Source organism: Lycium ferocissimum, chromosome 4, assembly GCF_029784015.1.
Source record: "Lycium ferocissimum isolate CSIRO_LF1 chromosome 4, AGI_CSIRO_Lferr_CH_V1, whole genome shotgun sequence".
NCBI lineage: Eukaryota > Viridiplantae > Streptophyta > Magnoliopsida > Solanales > Solanaceae > Lycium > Lycium ferocissimum.
The window spans coordinates 37,534,747-37,560,889 of NC_081345.1; the positions used below are offsets into that span (position 1 = coordinate 37,534,747).

Consider the following 26,143-nt stretch of genomic DNA (forward strand, 5'->3'; position numbering starts at 1 on the left):
AATTTTGAGGTGAGTTTTTAAGCCTTGAACGAGATATACACATTTCATACAATTTTCACGCCGTTTTCATACACTAAATTTTATGTGAACTTTTTAAGCCTTGAGCGAGATATACACATTTCATACAACTTTCATACATAAATTTTTGAGCGAAAAAATAAAAAATATAAAAATATTTTTTTTTTTGAAAAAAAAAAGTATGTTTGTTATAGGGTTTGTAATGTTATGTTTTGTAAATATAAAACTATCGTCACATTTCGTTAATATTTCTCCTTAATATGTATATATATATGTAATTCACCCTTAGTTTAATTGCTACATTTTGAGTTTGGGAAAAATTGGGCTAGAGGGTGGGATTATTTATGGCCGACCGGCTATATATATCCTTTTCCCTACTTAATTAGGGGAAATGGGCATTTAAGCCTTTATTTATTTAATGAATATATTATAGGCTTCTTCTCTACTAATTAAGGAAGGCAAATGGTTTTTTATGCTTTATTAGGTTCAGCAAACTATAATTATCAGCTTAATTAGGGGAAATAGGCATTTAATCCGTTAGAATTAAGAGACCTAGAGGATTAAAGTCTTGTCAGCTGTCATTTTAAAAACATCCTCCTCATTAATTAACTAATTATTTTGCCATTTTTATATTTTTCAGAATAAGTTCAACAGAAAAATTACGAGAAAAAAAAAACAAAAAAGATAAATGTCATTCCTGATCAATGAGAGGTGCCATGTCACCGTGTCCATTCCCAGCTTTATTATATATATATTGATATTGATTTACCTTGACAACAATGAATTTTCTTTTCTTTTTTCTTTTTTATCTTCCTTCGACAACAATGTGCACATGACTTCGACAACAATGTGCACATGACTGATTCTCAGACTAGTCTGTCATTGTATGCAGTTATTAGATTAAGACAACTTATACTTGTCAACAATTACCTCCATTTTTCTGGTCCCCAAAAGAAATGTAGTAGGAGTTTTTAGCAAAAAGTTGAATATTTGAAGCCGTGGAATTATTCTTTGCATTATATTACTATTACGACCCCATTTTTGTGTGAGACATGATCCACCCAGACACTTCAGAGTTTCCTTTATTCAGAAAAAAAGCAATCAAATCGTCCACAATGCAATCCAAATTGAGTTTTTCCTATGGCACGACAATCCCTCTCAAAGTGTCAAAGAGAATTAAATTCGATCTCTACTTATAACCAACCTATACACAACGGCCTATCTCGTTTAATTAGTCTATTTGATATAAAGAAAGATAGAAAAGTAGTATTGGCATATGTAATCTTACTGTACGTGGGGTATGTATATATAAATAAAATCACATGTACTTAAGCCCGTTAACCGGTTTAACCGGAACCGGACTAAGAACGGTTAGGGAACAGCCGGTTTCGGTTAAAAACCGGAACCGTTTAACCGTTTCCGGTTTGCATCGGGTTTGAAACCTCAAACCGGAACCGGTCCGGTTAAAATGCTCCAAAACCTTTTTTTTTTTTTTGTTTTTGTATTATATATATATATATATATATATATATATATATATATATATATATATATATATATATATATATATATATTATAGTATTTATTAGTATATTGTAGGTATATTTACATATGTTATACAAGTTTATAAGTAAAGTTTAAATATTTACGACTAATTTAACAAGATCATAATGAATACGTAATATACGTGTATACATATATATATTAAGTTATATGCTTAAGTTAACACTATATACCATATATACCTAAAATATAGTAAGAATATACGTATATATATCAATATACCTAGGTTATATAACTTATATATATATATATATGTTTAAGTTATATACTATATATACTTATAACTTATATATATACTTATAACTTATATATATATATATATATATACATACTTTAAGTATACTATATATACTTATAACTTATATATTATAACTTATGTTATTTATAGCTTAATTTTTTTCTAAGTTTATAAATTCGTATATACGTATACATATATATATATATATATACCTAAAATATAGTAAGAATATACTTATATATATATCAGTATACTTAGGTTATATAACTTAATATATATAAATATGTTTAAGTTATATACTATATATACTTATAACTTATATATATATATATATATATACATATATATATATATATATATAACTAAAATAACTAAAATATGCTAAGAATATACTTATATATATACTATATATTATAAGTATATTCTTAGTATATTTTAGTTATTTTTCAAGTATATAACTTTCTAGTTTTTAATTTAAGTATATTCTTAGTATGTTTTAGGTATATTCCTAACTTTATAAAAGTAAAAATATGAACACAAGTAAATAGAAGAAAGCTCAATGGACCATATATTTTATTCATTCTTGGATAACATTTATTTGCAAGTTGTAATTTTTTTTAACTTGCAAATAATACATGAGCTTGATATAGAAATAGTAGAATAATAAAATCACCAATTTTGAACCATTTCGTTAATTTCCCCACATCATATTCGGTCATGGAAATATCTTCAAAGTCTTCCATTTGGTCCGGTCCACTAGCTATCAAATCTTCAATTTCTTCCTCTTCGCCTTCCTTCGCTTCTAAGTTTTGGTTGCGTCGCTCCGATCTAATCCAATCGCGAATGCTCACTAGTACTTGCAAGCTAAAGCTGGATAATGAATGTCTATGCACACCACGTCTTAATCTCTTTGACATTATTAAATAGAATTAATTTAAATCACAATCAAATAAATCACAACAAATTAAATTACGTAAATTAAATTGCGAAAAATAAATTGCTAGAATTAAATTGCGAAAAATAAAGATAGAGTTGGAACGAAGGTACCAAATTGCCGGATTAATTTCCAACAAAGTGAAGGCGGCTAGAATTGCAAATCCACCAAAGCTACTTCGGATTGTTGCAAAATCACCAACTCCACCAACAATATTATAATTGCAAAATTAATAATTGAAACTATAATAAGACTTTGTAATATTTATTTGAGAGAAATATAAAGTGACTAATTATTGCAAAGTAACTATAATTGAGAGATTGAGATTTGAGAGAAAAAGAGAAGAGTGAATTGTGTGAATTAAAATGAAAATGAAGAAGGGTTTATATAGGGGTGAGGATGGGTTAAAGTGTTACAAAAAAAAAAAGTTTGGGGGGATGGGGGCAAAAATTAAGTAAATGACCGTTTGGCAACGACCATTTTTGCAAATGGACGGTTGCCAACGGTCCAATTACTCAATGAGCCCCCCAACGCTCTTTAATTTTTTTTTTTTTTTAATTTAACCGGTCCGGTTCCGGTTTCAAAAAAATGGGAACCGGACCGGTAAAGAATTAACGCTTAACCGGAACCGGTTAACCGGTTCCGGTTTTTACCGGTCCGGTTCCGGTTTTAACCGGTTCAACCGAACCGGTTGACGGGTTTAATGTACTACAAGGATATTTGCCTTTATCTGTTGGACCAGATTGACCAACTTGTACTACGCAAATTAATTACTATTCCAGAGGGGATGTAGTTTTGTGGTATCAGATTAGTCTAAAGTCAGTACTTTTGGACGTGGAGCATAAATTTGTACGAAAGGATTTATTAAAATTACAACATATAATTTTAAAAATAGAATGAATTTAATGCTAAGTACCTTTAAGATTGAATATATAGAGTTTAAATTTGGATTCAATGCTGACTACTTGTACAACCACCACCCTGTAATCTCACTTTCGACTATAATTGTACATATGGATACATTTAATTTTGAAACTTTAAAATGTTGTATTTTTCTTTCGATGTAGACATAGACGCAAGTGTATAACATAATTGGTTGGCTTCTTTTGCCTTTTCCCCTTATAAGTCAGCTGCTATTCCAATTTGACCTTACCTCTACTGAGGTTGTTTTCGATAAACCAGACCCAAATTAAAAGGATCATTTTAATATGGACAGGATGGAGTAAAAAGAGTAATTTGACTAATCTACTATATTCCTTTTCTTTATTCTGTATCTATGTGCCTCTTAATTCTGGAACAATAAATGCTAAGAGTTTTAGGGATAAAGTTGAAAAAAAATTACCCCCTCCGTTCACTTTTATTTGTGTACTTTTGATTTTGTACACCACTTAAGAATTAATAAATGAAGTATATATTTTATCATAATATCCATATTAATTGGTGTACATATAGTTTTAATAGACTTGAAAAATGATTTGAAAATGACTAATTAATGTTAAGGGCAAAACAAGAAAAAAAAAAGTTTGTCGTTCTCTTGATATGTTAAAATGGATAAGTAAAAGCAAAAATTTATTTTTAATGTAGTGAACAAATAAAAATGAATGGAGGGAATAACTTTTAAGTTTGTAAAATGACAAGTATTTGAGAATAACTATATTTTTATACATGACAACTAAATTGGAGCGGAGAAAGTATCAACACGTGGAGAAGTAGCATTTAAGAAAAAAATCGTTTTTCTTGGATCTTGTTCTTAATTTTTTTTTTAATAATGTGTAGGTTTAAGTCCTATAATTAGGGGTGTACATGGATAGGATTGGTTCGAATTTTTTAAATACCAAACCAAACCAATTGTGTCAGGTTTTTAAATTTATAAATCAAACCAAACCAATAAAATTCGGATTTTTCAACTTCGGGTTTTTTCAGGTTATTCGATTTTTTCGGGTTGTTCGAGTTTTTTTCTGGAAAAAACTTCATATAAAACATATGACTTTTACTTCAAATATTTTTTTAGTCCTAGTAAGATACAACTATATAACTAAGGTGTTTCTTAAGAAAATAACACAACATGTGAGATGGGTGATGACATCGTATTAAAATATTCAACAAAAAAGATAATAAAATCAGTTAAAATAAGTATTGCTAACTAATAAGCCATAAAGAAAATGACTTTAATCTAAATACTAAGTTATGCTAAAATAAGTACATCTAATAAATATTAATTACATGACAAATAAAAAATGAAGCTATGTATTTTTACGCTCTAAACCAATTATGCAAAACTAAAGAATAGATATCCAACATTACTGTCATTCCTAATGTTATAATTAAATTTCTTTTGTTAGCATTAGTATTGAGTTAGTTTTGATTTGGACTTTATTTGAGTTACTAACATCCATGGGATATAAATTTATTGACATTTAAAATTCTAAGTTCAAGCTTAAAATAATATGATAAAAGAACAAAAACTACGAAAAAAATTTAAGAAATATTTTCAAATTATATTACAAATGAATATTTTTATGTATAAAATATTTTAAAGATCGAATACACGTAATGTCGGGTCGGTTTAGTTCGGTTTGACTTTTTTTTATCTAAAACCAAACCAAACCAATTATGGTCGTTTTTTTTTTTTTCAACATTCAAACCAAATCAAACCAAACCACTAGTCAGGTTTTTTTCTCGGTTTGACTCGATTTATCGTTTTGGTGCGGTTTGTCGGTTTGCTTTGTACACTCCTACCTATAATATTAGCTAAGAACAGACTGTCTAAATTATCAATTATTGTTAAAAGGAAAAAGTTCGTATTATGGGGAATTTAACTTATATACGATAATGGTATTATTATTATTTTTTTCATGTTATTAGTGTATCTTACTTGGTTATGGCAATTTATTTACTTTGATTTTCGTTCTTACTAAATGTTTACTACAACCGTCCACATAAAAAAACTCTTTCATTTTTCTTTCCTTTTCTGCCGGCAAGTTCTTCCTTCAAATGTGGGTATACGTAGGATGTATCCTAAAATATCAAAGACAGAAAAATATTGGACCAGAAAAATAATACGCGCCACAACTCACCCTGTTGACAGTACAAGCATATAAGAAACCTTAGGTCATTTGGTACGTAAACAAAATTATCTCTAAATTATAATTTTGGAACTAATTTTGTCTCATATAGGAGATAAGATAAAATAATCCCAGGATTAATGGGATAAGATGGGATATCTCATCTTTAAGTTTGGGATGCACTTTATACTTTGTTTGATACAAGGTATAAATTTATCCGATAATAAATTTATACCTTCTACCAAACATGATACAAAATTAATCCCACAATTAGTTCTGGAATATCCCAACTAATACCGTGTACCAAACGATTGCATTTACGTAATAAATATAAGTCAGACGTGATTTTGTTATTTCAGTATCTTCACGGAAACTCCACTTGTGTAAATCAAACTGAAGACTACAAAATAAAAATAAATTCTTAAAAAGAATTCAATTAATAACAAAAAGTATTGCGATCCATTTGACAATTACACATTTTACACCTTTCACAGGGTAGGCTAGGTGGGCAATAATTGTGGGACCATGCATGTGTCTCAGTGTGTGTGTATACAAAGAAACTTATAATGTACTATTGTCATTCGAGCAAATTAAACTTGAAAGAAAAGATAAGAATTTTTATCAGAAGTTATTTGGAGTTTTTAAAATGTATAATATCTTCTTCTTTTTTTTTTTCTTTTTTTTTTCTTTTTCCGGGGGAGAAAGTTGTAACGTTGGTAGCTACAATACCATCTAATGTCATAATACCCTCTATGACTTAAGACTTAACGTATATTTTTCCTATCCAAAGAGTTAATAAAACTTGGCTTCATTTGGCAATTGCTTTCTGATTATGTAGAGTTTCCCACGTGGTATGAGATTAAATATATTAGGCTCTATATAAGGATTTGAAAAAGCCTTTGCTCATTATTTGAGCTAATTTTAGAGGTTGAGTTAGACTCAAGTTTTTTTAATTTTTTTTTCATGGTAACAGAACTAGATTTATCTCAGTTCTAATTAATTTACTCGATATTGAGCTTTCGTATCATGTTTTCCATGCACCAGATATCCAGAATATGTTAGGCTCCTTCCATGATCTTTGATAATCCTCACAAACTAGTTTTTGGAGTTGAGTACACCCAAGTCCATTTTCTTATCAATTCTATACATTTAACATATAAAATTATATAATTTCATGTATTTCAAATATATAAACTTTAATTTTGGAATTTTCAATTTCCTTGTAAGCAAAATTAATTAGTCAAATCGACCATTGAAAATTACATGAAGTGGATCCTATTCGGCAAATGTAATTTTACTATCAAATGACGACATTATTTCTAGTAAACAGTAATAGCAATATATCACAACGCATTATTCAAACCTAAGACAACCAGATTCATTGTACAGTGGTAGTGCCATAAAAAAAAAAAAAAAAAAAGTAGGCCGGAGGTGGATGAAGCTTAGTTTATTTAATGGTAGTCTGTTGGTCAATATTTTAAAATCTGCTTATTACGAATTACTTCCTCCGTTTATTTTTACTTGTCACATTTTGACTTTTTACGCTATTTAAGAAATAATAATTAAGATAGGCATTTTACCACAATACTCCTATTAAATGGTGTATAATTGTATTGGAGTTGGGAAAATGATTTGAAATGAGTAATAAATGTTAAAGGTAAAACAGATTTTTTTTTTTTTTTATCTTACCTTGATATGTGAAAATTGACAAGTAAAAATGAAAATCTATAAAGAGAATAGTGGACAAGTAAAAGTGAACGGAAGGAGTATATTTTTTGTGATAAGTATTTTTGAACATGTACTTTTAGAATGTATTGATTTGTGTTTGACTAATCAATTTTAAAAAATAATTTTGTTAATATTAGTGCAGCAATTTGTGTATGACCAAGCTTTCAAAAAGTATTTCCGGGCAGAAGCTATTTTTCAGATGTTATTACTTAAAAATACTAAGTTTGATCAAACTCGTTAGCTTTCTAAAATAAACATTTTAAAAAACACTTTTGACTTTTCAAAAGCATGAGATTGACAAGTATCATTAAAATTTCTGGAAGCATTAATTAAACTTTGAACTCATAATTTCAATAGTTCAATAAATTTCAAGTAAAAAATTTAAGGTTACTCCACCCTCAAGGTGGGATAAAAAAATACTCTAATCCCGAGATAACTAATTCTGAGATTAGTTATCCCGAGTTTTTTTCAACCAAACGTGAAATAAGGCAGTACTAATTTTTATCCCAGGACTATTTTTTCCTATCCATCATACCAAACGAGCCCTAAATTCATAGGACTAGTTAATAGTACGAGTTATTCCAACACATAAGGATACTACTAAAATGTTCCTTTTTTCCCTTTAAAATATATTTTAAAAAGTACTGGAGCATTCTATTTCAGTAAAATATACGGTTGGTTAGACCAAGTAATAAACCAAATATAGGTAACCCTTCCCCGACCAAAATATAGGCCGGTGACCTCCCGCAAACAGCAAAAATAGGAAGAACCAAGGGGAAATAAGGATATAAATAGACAACCATAAAAGTTGAATTTCCATTTGGCCATGTCTTGATATAAATAGAGTCACAAAGAAAACAATAAAATAATTTTCGTAGCATTACTTTGTCAATCTACCAAAGAAATTATCAACAACTTTAATTTCGTGCACCCAATCCCCTTGTATCATTTATTTATGAGTATTCAATGACCCCTAGCCACTATAAAATAAATGCACCCTATTTCTAAATTTGTTCTGTTTTGGTTTCTCCTGACTACTTCTATTTCCGTTACTATTCATCAAAAGTTATTTCTTGTCTTTCTCTTGGATATTTCGGGAGTTTGATCTATAATGGAGTTAACAAGTGTTCTCAAGTTTCTTGAGAACAGAACCATTCTTGTTGTTGGTGCCACTGGTTTTCTTGCAAAGAGTACTTTTCAACCTCTCCTCTGTTTCTTTTCACTACTAGGAAACATAGTATTTTTTTTTCCACTGACGTTCAGTGAAAAATTTGTATTAAAAAAATGATTTTTTCACCTTATTTCTACCAAACCAGCTCACTGTAAAAACACATGATGGGAAACAAGTTCCCATTAAAACGCCAGAAAACTTCCTGATTTTTCCGTGTGAAAACACTACTATTTAGTTTTTTCTCACCGAAAATCAGTAAGAATAGCCACTAAATATTTTTCAATGGGAAAATAGTGATTTTTTAGTAGTGTTGTATCTCATGACTCTTAATTAATGGGGTGTAATTATTATTTTTTTGGTTCTGTTTTGGTTGTAGTTTTTGTGGAGAAGATACTTAGAGTACAACCAAATGCGAAGAAGCTATATCTGCTTTTAAGAGCTCAAGATAACAATGCAGCCTTGCAGCGTTTCAACAATGAGGTACACGGATCAGTAGCTAGTGAAAAAAGTTCTTTTTTATATAAATGAAATTCACCTGGTATTTTTTTTGGGCTCAACTAATTCGAATTTGCACCGAAGAATTCCAGTAAGGTACTCCATGTCAAATGCGAAAAACTTAACTATTCTCTGTCTTTGAAATGAAGTCTTTTTATCTCTTTTATTCTTCAACGTTTCATGGAAAAAAAAAAAAAGAATGCTCGTCATCCACAATTTTGTTTAGTTCCGATCCGGATGGTTATGAAAATGGACATTGCACTTAACTCAACTCAAAAATATTGTTCATGTGATGAAGATTATCCAATATTGTATAAAGGAGAATGAGATAATTAGAGACAGATTCAAAGATGGGTGCACTATCAAGAGAGGTGGATCCAGGATCTAAATTTGACAAATCCAACCTTTAAGTTTTCATCATTGATCTACTTACACTTTTGAAATTATAGTTTCTAAATTAATTTTCTTAAATTATCATTGATCTATTAGTTTTACTATAGACATTTTATTTAATTATATAAAATTTACGGTTCAAAAAAAAAAAAATATATGAATTTCAATATGTCAGACTTGAGGATTGTGAAAGAATAATACAAATAAAGAAAAATAAATACTTAATTAAAATGGAAGAAGGACACTAGACATGACTATCCCCAATTAATAAAGAAAAGAAAAATAATAAAATAAATATGTATGACATTTGAACTCCTCACCTCCTTATGGAGGTGAACCTAATTATAATAATTGAATCATCTTTTAAGCATGTAGATGAGTGTTTGTTGTCACTCCTAATTCTTTGATTTCCAGATTAAAATGAGTTTCATGTTTGAGCTTGATCACAAACATATATATTTAGGTACTTTTGGTGATTACTATATATAAAATTCAAATTAATCGAGAAAAGAATCATGCTAGTTGAAATTTGAGAAAAAAAAAGAGTATAGATGCGCGTGAACTCGTGTCCTTCCACATGAATTGCCCATGGACATTATAAGAGCCCAACATCAAGTGAATAAAAAATAAGAATGAAATTCTATACCACGAGTTCAGATTGTTGAAAGTTTTCACAAGAGTTTTATCACACAATTATGAAATCATGACCGTAGCTAGATGAAAACCTCAAACATAGGAAAATCTGTTAGTATTATTTTTATTGAGGGAGGGAGACAAAAGTAATCAAATGAGACACGAATTATAGTTACTCTTGCGTAACGCCAAGTGCAGGTATAGAATCTTGAGTTGCAAACGATTGTTGAAAAGTGAACACAGTAACAAGAACAAATTTAACATACAATTACGACTGTATAACATTTTATTACATTATTAGTTTAATTAATGATTTTATTATAATAGGTTAGTAATTACTTTTATAATTTACTTATTAGGTTATCAACCACTATTTATCCTAAAGATTCACCTATAATTATTTTGTACTTGATCAAATTATGTGAATATTCTTTGCACGGTCAATACGTAAACTCTAAATTTTAAAAAATCTTTTTATAATAAGAAAGAATGCCCTGATTTATTCCTTAAATTTCAGGGTTGCCATACCATATTTGCTTTCTTCAATTTCCTTTTTAAAATCTTTTTCATCTTCAACTAATCTGGTGGTGGTAACAACTAACAAGCTAACAGGATAGACATTCATTTAATATGTTTCCGTAGTACACCTGACGCCACTCATCATTCACTCAATTTCTTCTCTTGAGGGCCCATTTCACGAATTAATTCCTTTTAAAAAACAAACCCCTTATTAGTTTATTACTTCATTTGCCTTTGGAAAATTCGGAAATGATGGAAATATGCGACGTCTGGTACAAGGTCATGGTACAACTACTAAACGGGAAGTTAAAACAGTTGGCGGCCTAGCGAAAAATATTTACAACCTCTATCTAATATACTATTTATTATACATTTACCAGCTATTTATTTTTTTTGGATGGTTATTTATGTCGATTTCCCATTACTAAAAGCAAACGGTGCAGTACTATCTCTAGTACTTATAATCTGGAAAATGTATTCATTTCAACTACATACATGTACATTAATTTCTCTTTTAATTAACAGGCTGTGGCAAAGGACTTGTTCAAGCTTCTAAGGGAAAAACATGGGGCAAATCTGAATAATTTTATCTCACAAAGGACCACAATTTTACCTGGTGATATCACATGTGATGAGAACTTGGGGGTGAAAGACTCTAATTTGCTGGAAGAAATGTGGAAGGAAATAGAAGTTGTTGTTAACCTAGCTGCAACTACTAATTTTGATGAAAGGTATGTACTACAAAGTTCTTTTAATTATACTTAGTCAAACCGAGCGAGTATAAGAATAATTACAAGTAAATTTCCGTAAGAAATAAAATTAGTTAAATAAAGTGAATAACATTTTACAACAGATTAAATTACAATGGCAGCGTAAAAAAATTTACAAGTTACATTCAATGTAAATTACATGTGAAGTGATCAGGCTATATTTGTTCTTCAAATGTTCAACTTTTAGATATGATACAGCCTTGTGGCTCAATACTCTTGGAGCCATACACGTACTCAACTTTGCCAAAAAGTGTAGTAAATTAAAGGTTCTTCTTCACGTGTCAACTGGTTAGTACCTTCATCCTCATTTTATTTAGTCCGTCTATCTTCTAGTTATGACTCTTTTCTTTTACCAAGTAATAAAATGTGTGATTCTGAAACCTAGAACTTAATAATTACTCTAGCTGGTTTCACTACTAAAAAATTTCCATTTTCCCACCGAAAAATGTTCAGTGGCTATTGTTCACTGAATGTCGGTGGGAAAAACATAAATAGTAGTGTTTCCACAAGAAAAAAGTATGAAGTTTCATAAGCGTTTCGTAGAGCTGTTCTACTGTGTTTTTCAGGTGGTAGTTCGGTGGAAATGAGGTGAAAAAACAAGTTTTATAGCACAAATTTCCCACCAAATGTCGGTGGGAAAACCATCTTTTCCTAATAGTGTTTGATGATTGATTTCATGATGAAAAAAAGCAAGAAGGTGACTAATTATATGACTTTTATTTATTTATTTCTTTAGCATATGTATCTGGGGAAAAGCCAGGGTTGATATTGGAAACACCCTATAACTTGGGTGAGACCCTGAATGGTACATCAGGACTAAATATTGATACAGAGAAGAAAGTAATGGAGGAAACATTGAAACAGCTTATATTTGAGGATTCTTCCGAAGAATCTATTACAGCAGCCATGAAGGAGCTTGGCCTTGAAAGGTATTCCTTCGGTACATGTTTACTGGCACCCAGTGTGTAAATCAATTGATCAATAAATACATGACACAGGTTTTATATTATCACTCTTATCACTAAATCATAGTAGGGATTAACACACATTCTCACTTTAATTTATAATTTAATCATTTAAATTAAATTAGTATGATTTGGTGTAAACACCAGATCTAGTTATGAAAAAATAAGAATTGGTAATCCTTTGTAGAAGTCAAATGCTTTCGGTCTTATACACACGCAATGAACATAATTTTAAAAAATAGATTTTTCTTTATTTTATTACTTAGGAGTTGTGTGAGATGAACTCATGCAAGACTTTGAATAAGAGAAAGAAGTAAGGAATTCTCTTTTCGACTTCAATTCTCCCACTCTAGCCGTTGTTATATAATTTTTTTATGTCACGTCAACTTTAGCCTCAGGTGAAGCAGAAATTATTTAGCTTGAATTTTTTCTGATAAAAAATAAGATAGGATTCATGATAATAACAAGTAGAGCATTTGGCTAATATATTGTGATGACCTTTGATTTATGAAGAGCAAGGAAGTATGGGTGGCCCAACCCCTATGTATTCACAAAGGCATTGGCAGAGATGCTATTGGGAGACTTGAAAGAAGATGTGCCTCTTGTCATCCTTCGTCCTACTATCGTTACTAGTACTTTCCAAGACCCTTTCCCTGGTTGGGTCGAAGGTATAAGGTATGTATATATTGATTCATGAGCTTTTTATTTAAATATTTAGTGTTTACTCATTTTGAAATATACATAAGTGAGTCTACTTCATTTGGGGCATGCAGAACCATTGACAGTTTAGCAGTTGGATATGGTAAAGGAAAACTAACAAGCTTCGTAGGCGACCCTCAAGCAACTATTGACGTGGTAAGTAATTAATAATACATATGCTGATGCATATTAATCTCAGCGAAGATAACGATTTCTCAATATCATATTACGTATAATGCTCGACTTTAATTTATAATATATGTTTAACATGAATAATATAAATTATGTGCAGATTCCAGCAGATATGGTGGTGAACGCTATGATAGTAAGCATGGTGGCCCATGCGGACCAAAGGGGAAGTCAAATAATATACCATGTTGGAACGTCAGTGTCAAATCCTATAGAATTCACAATTATGCAGGACTGTGCATTCCATTACTTCAAAGAGCATCCATGGATCGACAAACAAGGAAAACCAGTCATTGTTAGCAAAGTTAATGTGTTGAGTAGCATGGATAGCTTTCACAGATACATGGCCCTCCATTACTTGCTTCCTTTGAAGGTTTGTTCATTTTGACAAATTCCTACAACAGATATAATCTTTCTCACTTATAGCTAAGAAAACCGAGAAATATCCGAGGACCAGTCACGTACTATTTGTAGCACGGCAGATATCTGGCTTACCCCTTACCTGTCTCCAATTAAAATACGAGGCTTTTGTTTGAAGCAGAGTTCGAACCAACCATGACATGCGGCTAATACACATTACATGTTGCGCTCTTATCAATACACCAAAACCCTGCTGAACAGTATATTTCAAAGAGCTAGACTAAATGAATGACAAAACAAAAATAAATAAATTATGTTTCTTGTTCTAAATGATATTAAGTGGGTATAATTCATTTACTATGTGATTAATATGAAGTGGTGTTCTTCTACAGGGATTAGAAATAGTTAACACGGTACTCTGCCAATTCTTTCAAGCCAAATATCTGGAACTTCACCGGAAAATCAAGTTTGTGATGCGGTTGATAGATCTTTACGGGCCCTATTTATTCTTCAAAGGAATGTAAGTAAAATACATCTCCATAAGATTTAATTCAATTACATTGTTAGTGTATAGAAGTTAAACTCATCTCTCTTTTTGTTTAAGTAACAAATTTCATTAAAATAAGGGCAAAAACACGAAGTATACCAAAAAACAAACTCATCTTTATATCTGTAATCAATCTCTCCCTGTGTGCATGAGGGGAGGGGTTATAAAATCTAGAGCTTATAATAATCTTGTTAATTTGGTGACAGATATGATGACATGAACACAGAAAAATTACGCAGAGCAGCGAAGGAGGCTGGTATTGAAATGGATGTGTTCAATTTTAATCCCAAGAGCATCAACTGGGAAGACTATTTTTCGAATACTCACATTCCTGGCGTGGTAAAATATGTCTTTAAGTGAATAAAGTGGAAAAGAGGTTTGTATTTCCTACTAAAATAATTTATATTTCTACGTGGATGGTTTAATTGTCAAAGCACTTTAAAATGTACCAAATATCTTTGTTGCTTATCATTTTCAATGTATCCATTTTAAATGTCGTATCCTCTAGGGACACATTAACGAATTGTTCCAATAGGAGAATGTGTATCAAGATTTAAAGCACAACAACATACCCAATGTAATGGGGTGTATCAAGATTGAAAGCACATATATATGAAATTCTTCTCCAAGTTATGTTCCCCTTTATATAAGTTATGCTAACACAAATTTACAGAAACTGAAGAATCCATTTGTAATAAGGGAAACGAAGAGTCCTGATGAATATATGTATTCTTCAGCCAATGAATTATATAGCTAATGTTTCACCTTTGACATCTCAAATAAGTTTAATTAGAACAACAGTATGACCAGCAACTGGATCCAATAAAGGGATTATGCAATACTGCAAATCTTAATGTTTGAGGAATATTCGCACCAGTAAAACTCCCCCAATTCATTAGATTTAAAAATAAGAATAAACAAGTTAGCTCTGAAAGGGTATCACCTTCAAATTTTCAAGATTGTAGACTGGAGTGAGATGGAGACGGGGACCTCTCTTTCCTCTTACCAGCCAAACCAGAACATCTATTTAAGCCATTCAGACTTGTAAAACTATCTGAACGGCAAGAGTCTGCAATTTGATCACTGTGTGGAAGTTCACTAACTTGAGAAGCTTCTACACTTGCATGTTGTTTATTGTTGGATTCACATGAAGCTTGTCTGGTGATGCAGAGCCATGTTCTTGATGACTCCTCAACGGCCTCACCTGCCAGAGGCACATGCCACGACCCATTCTCGGATTCCTGAGACAGGTGTATAATAATATGAGATGTAAACATAAAAAACTAACAATACTAGCCATTATTACATTAACTGAAAACTCAAAATATACAACAACAAGCCCATTATAATCCCACCATGTGGGGTCTGGGGAGGGTAGAGTGTACGCAGACCTAACCCCCACCTTGAAAGGTAGGGCGGCTGTTTCCGAAAGACCCTCGGCTCAAGAGAGGAAAAGAGAGGAAAACAAGACAAAAGGTCAGATAGGGCCAAGCATATCGAAAACAATATGAAAACAAGGAATAACAAAAGCGAGAAAGTCATGGTAGAACAGTCCGAAAAGAAAGGAGCATTAACTACTATACATAAATAAAATAATCAAAGTACAACGGCCCAACAAATATAAGCGACAATCAAATGCGAAATCAAATGGCAATAAACAAATGAGCAAAGCCGCAACTACTATGGTGAAAGGATAAGCCATCTAGCCTTCTATCCTAATCCGAGTCCTCCACAACCTTCTATCTAAGGTCATGTCCTCGGGTGGCCGAAACTCGTGCCATATCGTCTAATCACCTCTCCCCAATACTTCTTTGGCCTCCTTTTTACCCTTCGAAACCGTCTATAGCCCAACCTCTCACACCTCTCGCCGGAGCATCCGTGTCTCTCTCTTCACATGCCCAAACCATCTCGGCCTCGCTTCCCCGCATCTTGTCCTCCACCGATGCCACTCCCACCTTGTCTCGGATATCTTCATTCCTAATTCTATCCCTCCTAGCGTGCCCACACATCCACCGCGGCATTCGCATTTCCGTGACTTTCATCTTCCGAACGTGACATCTCGACCGACCAACACTCCGCTCCGTACAATAAAGTCGGTCTAACCACCTGTTTTTTTTTTTTTTGTAGAACTTGCCTTTAAGTTTTGGTGGCACTTTCTTATAACACAAGCCTCGGAGCGCGAGCCTCCATTTCATCCACCTCGCACCAATACGACGTGGAAACATCGTCGTCGATATCCCCATCTCCCCGTATAATCTACTTCGAAACTTCCTTTCTTTTGAATGGTCTGGGTACCCAGCCTCACTTCCTCGTCAGCCTCACACGGTATATCCCCATCTCCCTGTATAATAGACCCAAGATACTTGAAACTTCCTTTCTTTTGAATGGCCTGGGTACCTAGCCTCACTTCCTCGTCAACCTCACACGGTACGCCACTGAACCTGCACTCCAAGTATTCTGTCTTGGTCCTACTCAATTTAAATCCTTTAGACTCCAACGTCGTCTCTCCGACCCCTCCGCCTATCGCTAACTCCGTTGCGAGTCTCATCAATCAGGACTATGTCATCCGCGAACAACATACACCAAGGCACCTCACCTTGTATTTGTCGCGTCAATACATCCATCACCAAGGCGAATAGAAACGAGCTAAGAGCTGATCCCTGATGCAACCCCATCAGAACAAGAAAGTGCTCCGAGTCTCCTCCTACCGTTCTTACCCTAGTCTTAGCTCCCTCATACATGTCCTTTATCGCTCTAATGTACACCATGTGCACACCTTTAGCCTCCAAGCATCTCCACAGACCTCTCTTCGGGGCACTTTGTCGCAGGCCTTTTCTGTGTCAATGAATACCACGCGCAAGTCCCTCTTTCGCTCCCTATATCGCTCCACCAATCTCCTTACAATACGAACCCGCTTCGTAGTCGAGCGCCCCGCACGAATCCAAACTAGTTCTCTCGAAATACACACCTCTCCTCACCCTCATTTCCACTACCCTTTCCCACACTTTCATAGTGTGACTTAGCACTGGACACCTCTATAGGCTTGCCGTTGCAGCTTTGAATGTCTCCCTTGTTCTTGTACACGGAATCATTGTCCACCTCCATTCTTCCCAAGATTCGCCGCCTTGAAAATGACATTAAACAAACCAACAACACTCCAAGCCTACCCCGCTCGCTTTCTTCCAAAATTCCCGTAAATCTCGTCCAGTCCGGCCGCTTTTCCCCGCGCATCCTACGAATGCCTCCCTTCACCTCCTCAACCTTTATACTCCTACAATAACCAAAGTCGCGACGCCTATCAGAGTGCTTCAAGTCTCCCAACACAATGTCTCTGTCCCCTCCTTCGTTCAAGAGTTCATGAAAGTATGACTGTCATCTCTATCTAACGCGGGTTTCCCCCCCCGTACCAACACTTGGCCATCCTCGTCCCGATGCACTTCACTTGATCCAAGTCGCGTGCCTTCCTCTCTCTCGCCTTGGCGAGCTTAAATAGCTTCTTATCCCACCTCTGTCCTCTAGTTCTGCATAAAGGCATTCAAAGGCTGCCGTTTTAGCCGCCGAAACTGCCAACTTCGCCTTCTTTCTCGCCATCTTATACTTTTCCCTGTTCGTCCGCTTCTCTTCATCATCCTTGCTATCTACCAACTTCACATATGCCTCGCTTCTTCGCTTCTACCTTCCCTGGACTCTCTCCATTCCACCACCAATCCCCTGCCCACCACGCCCGCCCCGCGAGACCCCCCAATACCTCCCGGCTTCCCCTAATGCAATCGGCCGTCCTATCCCACATACTCGCTCGCATCCCCCTACTATCTCACGCTCCCATAGCCATCAACTTCTCCCCCATCTCTAGGGCACTGTAGACAGTCAAACTCCACCACCTAATCCTCACTTGGTCATCCACGACCCTCTTCTTCTTCTTCCTTCTTATCTCCAAATCCATCACCAATAAAGCCTTATGTCGGGTCGTAAGATTCTCACTTCGTATGACCTTAGCAACTTCAGCGCAGGCCTTTATCATCTTTTCTAAGAAGCAAAAGTCTATTTGCGTCGCGAGCCCACCAAGCTACGAAAGGTTACCAAGTGCTCCTCCTTCGGAAAACTCGAGTTGGCTACACGCAATCAAAAGCTTTTGCGAAATCCGGTGAGACTTCTCCACCATTCTGCTCCCCGAAGCCAAATCCTCCACGCACCTCGTCATAACCCTCGAAATAGACCCAATGTGCCCATTGAAATCTCCTCTTATAAATAACTTCTCAGTAGGCGGTATACTTACCACCACTTCGTTCAAGTCCTCTCAAAAGCACCTTTTTACCTCCTCGTCCAAACTCACTTATGGCGCGTAGGCACTAATAATGTTCAAGGTGAACCCTCCAACGACTAACTTAATCGCCATCATCCTGTCATTGATCCTCCTGATCTCTAAGCTCACTATCTACAGATGAAAACTCAAAATATAGATAGAAAAAATATATTAAATACCTTATCTAACTGATATTAAGGTAACCAGACGTCTAGAATTAATCAATAGGTCATAATAGATCATTTTTCATTTACTAATCCATACAATTGAAAGTTATGCCATCCAGAAATTTTTGTATATCCAATATGGTACAGGCAAAATACATCAAATCACACCTAAATTATACCCGAAAAGTCGACTTCACACTCAAACTAATTAGGCGACCTAATACCCCCCTGCACAATTAAAAAGTGAATTTATTTACCCCTGTACATTTATAACCAATTGCACATGGGGACGTGTTACACACTCGCCCGCCACGTCGGCGCCACCTCAGAAATCTTCTAATTTTTATATTCTTTTCATTTTCCTTTCTTTATTCATTGATTTTTCTTTTATTAATTATATTTTACACTAATTAATTCTTAATTGACCACTAAAATCCTCCAACAATTATATCTTCTTCATCATTAAAGAACCCCACCCACCCCATCTCTTATCCCACCGGAAACACCATATCTGCCACCACCGAAGCCACCTTTACCCACCTTCTTCTTCCCCAAAAACCACCACCACAAATACCCAACAATCTGTGCCGATTCCATTTCAACGAGAAAATCACATAGCAACTCGATTTCTTGTTTTTGCAACAATTTTTTTTGCATATTTTTGTTTGATGGGTGTTGAAATAGGTGGTGGTGGTGTTGTGATTTTCGGTGCAGCAGCAGATTCCAGTGGAAACAAATGTTTCCATTTGGTTCACCACACTTGCGACATTAATCATTTTACAATGAATTGACTTAATTTTGCTCTGTACTTACTTTTCTGGGTTCTTTTGTTTAATTTGGTAAGATTTGAAAGAAATTCCAAGTGCGATTTGGTCGGAAAAGTCTAATTCCAAGAAGGTTGATCTTTCTGAGTTCTTTTGTTTTTACTCATTTTGTTCTTCTAAGGAATGAGTCTCTTTTGTTTCTGCTGGATTATGTTCATTTAACCTCCATTGAAGTCCTTTTGAAAGGATGGGAGTTTTCCGGCGAGGCGGTGGCTAATCAGTGTAATAATGGGAGTCTTCTCCGATGAGTTTCGATGGGTTTTGAAAAATAAATCATGAGTTATATGCAGAGATTTCACGGGGTTTCCAATAGGACTTGTCATCTTCCCAATGGTTTTCTCCGGTAATGAAATTTATGGTGGGTTTGATGAGAAAAAAATGGATTGATGAAGAAATTAAGTTGTAGAGAAGTGTTATGAGAAAAAAATGAAGTAGAAGACGATGGAAGATGGGGCTTGTGTCCGGGGGGCGTGATGAAGAAAAAGCAGCGTGGGGTGGGGGGAAACTGAAGAAAGAAAGGGACAGGTGGGGTGGGGTTAAAAAAAAATCTAAATTTGCAATAAAAAAAAAAGAATAATTTTACTCAAAACGCGTTTTTTTTTTTTTTTTTTTTTTTTTTTTAATATTTTGTGCCACATCAGCTTTCAAGGTAAATAAATTCACTTTTTAATTATGCAGGGGGTAATAGGTCGCCTGTATAGTTTGAGTGTGAACTCGACTTTTTGAGTATAGTTTAAGTGTGATTTGATGTATTTTGCCTATGGTATAAGATGCAAAAGTTAAGGAAAAAGATCAAACTCCCAAAGAATTGATAGAACTATTAATGCCTTAGCTGAGATATCAATAGCTAAAGACACTTTAATCATTTCAACTCACTAATCAGAAACAAGGAAACAGTGAAACACGCCAATTTTTTTTCTCTTTTGATAAAAAGACAAGGAAGCTGTATAGCTTCATCTACGTAACCCTTTAAAACCACTGAATCAAGCATCAATCACATTAATAGAGTTGGCTGGATCATGGGCAGTGAAAGCCTATATCTATAGCATATAGATATTTCTCTCAGTTTATCATCTGACCTCAAGAAACGTCTGTCAAGGAAAGAGCGCAGTTTAAAAGGGAATGAGAGCAAGATAGAGTATACCTGAATGACAACAGAATATGTGGGTGGCATCAGAAGCTTAATCTCCCCTTTAACCAAAGTGTACTTGATCTACAAAATTACCAAAACATATCAACTTGTCAAGATTTTTTTTTTTCCACGTTTATCGTTAAGAAACATTATCTAATAAAATACCAAGACTGAAGCAACATGTAACAATTTACCACTAACTATAAGCATTATAATTGAAGAGGAGACAAATAATGAAAGAAAGAGAGCCTAGAGACAGACTCACCTAAAAGGTAATGAATGAGTGCCTGAAACAATTTTTAAACTCTTTATGACACACATAAGACCTTATCCAACATTCATTCATATGGTCAATGGCCCATTATAAAACTTACGAGGACCGCGTATTCACATACTTTATATCAGGACAATTTGGTTCAATCCATCCAACAGGTGATAGTGAAGATAGATAGGAACTGATCCAGTTTAGGTTGGTTGAGTAATGGGATAAAATGGTTCTGAAACTGCTCCTATTTTAGCCACTAAAAGTGAAACTTTCGAGTTCTACAGTAACTAAAAAATGTGCGTAGCTGAGTTGGCTAGCATCTAAGCACCTCTCAGCTAAAATAGTAACCTAGTATTTGGAGACATTTTCACCTAAACTTAAAGTCTGGTTACCCCAACTGAAAAAGAGGTACAACCCAGTGAAAAAGAATGATCAAACCCAGTGGCGGATCCAGAAATTTTATATCATGGATGCTCAACCATATTTAGTTTGGAAATTGCTACATATAGGAGGTGCCCAGTTAATATATTTGAATGAATTACAAGATTTTGTATATAAATAATAGTCTTTGTCACAAATAGCAATGGGTGCTTAAGCACCCATAGTACAATAGGTCCACCGTTGATCAAACCAGATGTCATCAGTCATAAATCATAATCTACTCAAGTAGATATAGAAACAGTACTCTTTTAGAATGGTAAGAATGCTATATGCATAGGAGCACAAAGAATGTACCAAGAAAAATAGTTTTTTAAGCAATTGAACCTGATGTCTTTCTTTCCATCTGGCAAAAAAGCTACTACCCAGGAGCTCAAAGATGTGATCTCTCATTTCATCATTTGTCACGAGCAAACACTTACGTTTCACTGCAGCATAAAGCCAGTACCTATATCATATTGCACGATGTCACGTAGTATAGATTTACTGAGAATGCTATAGGAAAATAATATTCAAATCATATGACCAGTCAAATGGACAAGAAATGAGGCACTTTCTCACTTCTCAGGTAAAAAAATTGAGTGTTGCAAATTCTTACAAGAGGTCTCAACAATGTAAAAGGTGAAGGAAATCAATGTGATATAACATTGCTATATTCAATTTTTCGTTGATCATTAGAATATTCTAAAAACAACCCTAGTGAAGATGGGAGAAAGATAGAAGTTCAAACAGTTCAGTTTTTACCAGTCATCATTGGATCCAAAGGGTGTTCCGTATAGTATTTTTTCATTTATCCACTCTTCAAGAGACTCTCTATAGCCAGCATCCTCAAAAAGTGCACGAACACGCTTATTATGTAATATAACCAGTGGCCACTTGTTGCTCCTGCTATGCAATTCTTTCACAACAGCAACAAGCTGCTCTATTGCAATACAGGATGGAACATGAATCAAAAAGCTGTTTTAACAACATTAAATGGGAAAAACAAATGGAAGGCAAACTTGATAATATCAACCTGTGGAATACTAAATCCACCCTCAGCAAAGTTCTGCTGGAAGAGCCCAACATTTGCTGCATCCACTACAGCCTCATAATCTGAATGCTTTTCCAACCAGTCCTAAACAATTCTTGAGAAGTTAGGTGAAAAACTCAGAATATGCTTGAGAGACACAGCATATATGTCACGTTTGAATAGAAAAATTGTGGTAAATCACATTCAAAGAAAAAACTAAAGATAACCTGCTCACCTGAAATTCCTTAAAATTGGAATGGACTTCCCTTTCCATAGCCAAAGAAGCAACTGACTCTGCAAATCTTTCTGTCTCTGCTCTGTCAATATCAACACAAACCAACTGTTGCCCACAAGTTAGACATCTCCCATCTGGAGCTATTTGGGACCTCTGTACAAGCCATTTACCCTTTCCAAGCCATCCAAGACCATGCCAACCTCCTCCATTTTGTAAAATTGCTTCTTTCACGTGAACCATGTCCCAGTTGGATAACCCCACCTTAGTTGCCACTTCCCCTCCAAACCAACCCTGTATGATTTCTGCTGCCGACTCACTTACGCTCCTGATTGACATTCTCAGTTTATGTAAATACTGATAGACCTTCTCTTCCCTTTCTTTCTCCACACTCACCTAGAAGGTAAAAGTACATTCAACAATTATGCCTCAATAACAAATAGTTGGGGGGTCATCATTATGAACTTTATGTAACTATTCCGCTCTATTTAGCCCAATTCATTCCTATACTGAATAATTTGAAGGTTAAAAGTTCAAGCATTAAACAAAAAACTGCACATCAAAACTTGTTGAACTACGGATCAGTGTATGGGTTCCTCTTTCCCACAAAACAAACACATGGTGCATTCTTCAAGTAGAATAGAACCTAGCAACACCTCCACCCCAACCCAACCAGTCAACCACATACAGAAGTGCAACCAAACCCAGAGATATTTAAATAGTAAACCAACAGAACAAAAGTTTTGACAAATGCAATAGTCAGGATTAGCTATATTAATCACGTTTAACCAATGCACTCTAGTGTATTCGGGCCCATTTGTTCCAATCTTGAATAACTGGGAAGATAAAAGCGCAAACATAAAACAAAAGTACTCTCAAAAACTCATAAAAAATCTGCATATTACAATTCATTGGACTATTGATCAATGTACCAATTGTTCTTTCCAAAAGCAAAATACACGGTGCATTTTTTTTTATCAATATACCAATTCACTGGACTATTGATTTTTTCATCCATGTAACAAAAATCTGCATATTACATTTCATTGGACTATTGATCAATGTACCAATTGGTCTTTCCCAAAAACATAATACATGGTGCATTTTTCTTATCAGCAAAAATATGGATAATGGTGCTTTTTTATCTGAGTAAGTACAACTCTGCCCCCTAACCCAACACACAGAACAGCAACCCAGAAATATTTACAGATAGCAAAACCAAACAGAATCAGAAGTGCTAGTAACTGCAAAGCTCTGAAAAAAGACTGCATCTTTAATCACAATCTAAACAAACTAGAATTGCAATTACCTAACCGCTCATCAATAAGTTTATTAGCACTAACTGGAATAATACAAAGGAAAAAAAAGAACTCACCTTTAACAACCCAGCATTCTTTTTATCAGTAAGCATATATATAAAACATAGTGCATATAGTTGAAAAGTAAACTTTGCCCCCTCCCCCCAACACACATATGCAACCTAATCCAGAAATATTTACAGATAGCATCATAGCAAAACCAACAAAAACAGCAAAAGTGCTGGCAAATATAAAGAAGTGCAAAAAGACTAATTCTTGAATCACAATCTAAAGTTTACTACACATTAACTAGGACAATACAAAGGCACAAAAAAGAACTGACCTTTAACAACCCAACAAGCTCAGGTTCCTCAAGTTGCAACCCAATAGACCTCATATGTTCTTCAACTTGATAAGCCTTATCAGCTTCACCCATCTTAACAAAACAAAACAAAGCAGGCCCATAAGTCCTTAACTTCCCACAATTACCAACCCCTTTAGCTAACTCAAATGCTTTATCACCATCATCAATTGCAGCAGCCAATCTAGCAACAGCTGTTACAGTTGCTTCATTAGGACTTATATTACACGTACCCATATGTTCAAATATTCTAAACCCAAATTCAATAGCGGCGTTTTTGGTTTGTTGGTTTGAAACAGCATTGGAACAGATGTAAAGAAAAGAGTTGAAATGGTTATTGGAAAATTTGATTGTTGAAAGAGAAGATTCGTATAAGGAGATTGCAGTTGAAAGATCTTTGGTTTTTGAACAATTGTCTAGGTTTAAACGAAATTGTACTTCTGGTGTTGGGTTTTTCTTCTTCTTTTTGGTTTTCTCCATTTTTTCCCCGTTGTAATTGCAGTTCGTAGTTGCGACGGCGGAGTTAATATACCTGGGTTTTGGAAAAATATGAGGGTTTAGTATAGCGTATATTAATTTTATTAAGAGCCTGTTTGGATGGCTTAAAATAAGCATTTATAAGTTGAAAATAACTTTTATAAGTAAAAAAAAAAAAAAGTTGGAGTAAATTTAACTTTTTTTTTTAGCTTATAAGCTATTTTTACTTATAAATCGCTTTTAGATAATTTAAACCAAACAGCCTTTAATTATTTTTTTGGCTTATTTTATGCACAAAATAACTTTAAACTGGTCAGCCAAATACTCAAAAAAACTGAAAATAGCTTATAAGCAACTTATAAGCCAATCCAAACGGGCTCTAAAGCAGTGGCCATTTGGGACTCAAATAGACTTTGTAAGACATTATTATTACTCACTCCATTCACTTTTACTTATCCAATATCTAACAATAGTTTTCCACTTTAACTTGTCACTTTTAGCATATCAAGATAAGATAATTTATTTTTTCTGTTTTACCCATAGTATTAATTACTCACTTCAAATCATTTTTGAAATCCAGTAAAAATATGCACCAATTAATATGGGCACATTGGTAAATTATGCACTTCATTTATTATTTCTTAAACGTGCCGTAAAAAGTCCAATGTAGACGAGTAAAAGTGAACTCCCTCACGTCAAGATTTTTCACTTGAATACCTCAATTAAACCTTATTTTATTTAGAGACCTGAGATAGAGCCCGACTATATCATTTAGACACTTTTCGCTGACTCACTCAACTATGTAAAGAGTGTGTAACACACTCGCCGATGACGTGGCAAAGTAGTTAATTCACTGATTACTTGTGGCATTTGGGTCCGAAATAATAGTTAACAATGAATTATGAGGAAAAAAAATCAGCAAAAATTAAAAAAAATTCTAAACAAACTCCATACTTTTCGACGGAAAATGATTAGCTTTTGCCCAAAAAAATTCCAGCGAACTATTAAAACTTTCAGATTTGTTTTCTTTTTTAGGCTAAAATTTTCAAAAAGGAGGAAGGGGTCGGTAGGGAAGAAGATGAGGTTGGGGGGTCGTTGGAGAAGAATACGAAGAGTGTGTGTGCGTGTGTGGGTAGGGGTGAGGGGTGGTCGCTGGAGAAGAAGACAAACAAGGATGGGTGATTTTTTTTCTTTTTTTGCTGATTTTTTTAAACTTAAAATTCATTTTTTATTTTAATTTTATACAATATTTTCAGAGAATGGTAGTGGTCTACATTTTTTCTGGTGGAGCAAGATAACAACGGTGGAAGGTTTGTTAAGGATAGAATATTAAGCGGAGAAGAAAGA

At 34.1% G+C, this 26,143-nt stretch overlaps 2 protein-coding genes across 3 annotated transcripts; one reads left to right on the plus strand and one right to left on the minus strand.

Moving 5' to 3' along the window:
- The first annotated feature begins 8,457 nt into the window (after positions 1–8,457).
- On the plus strand, positions 8,458–14,821 carry LOC132052720 (fatty acyl-CoA reductase 3-like). Its single transcript, XM_059444383.1, has 10 exons — positions 8,458–8,736; positions 9,094–9,197; positions 11,283–11,488; positions 11,715–11,815; positions 12,264–12,456; positions 13,006–13,167; positions 13,266–13,347; positions 13,484–13,753; positions 14,133–14,260; positions 14,494–14,821. Exons 1-10 carry the CDS (start codon positions 8,658–8,660, stop codon positions 14,645–14,647), a joined length of 1,479 nt encoding a protein of 492 aa, XP_059300366.1. The 5' UTR covers positions 8,458–8,657; the 3' UTR covers positions 14,648–14,821.
- A 177-nt stretch (positions 14,822–14,998) lies between these two features.
- LOC132052719 (proteinaceous RNase P 2) lies at positions 14,999–24,886 on the minus strand. 2 transcript variants are annotated; one of them, XM_059444380.1, is made up of 7 exons: positions 24,302–24,886; positions 22,664–23,056; positions 22,432–22,533; positions 22,161–22,333; positions 21,744–21,864; positions 20,726–20,794; positions 14,999–15,528 (listed from the first exon to the last, which is right to left on the minus strand). In XM_059444380.1, exons 1-7 carry the CDS (start codon positions 24,797–24,799, stop codon positions 15,241–15,243), a joined length of 1,644 nt encoding a protein of 547 aa, XP_059300363.1. In that variant the 5' UTR covers positions 24,800–24,886; the 3' UTR covers positions 14,999–15,240. The 2 variants fall into 2 exon arrangements, with proteins under 2 accessions (XP_059300363.1, XP_059300365.1); XM_059444382.1 differs by lacking the exon at positions 24,302–24,886 and adding an exon at positions 24,036–24,089.
- Positions 24,887–26,143: the final 1,257 nt, after the last annotated feature.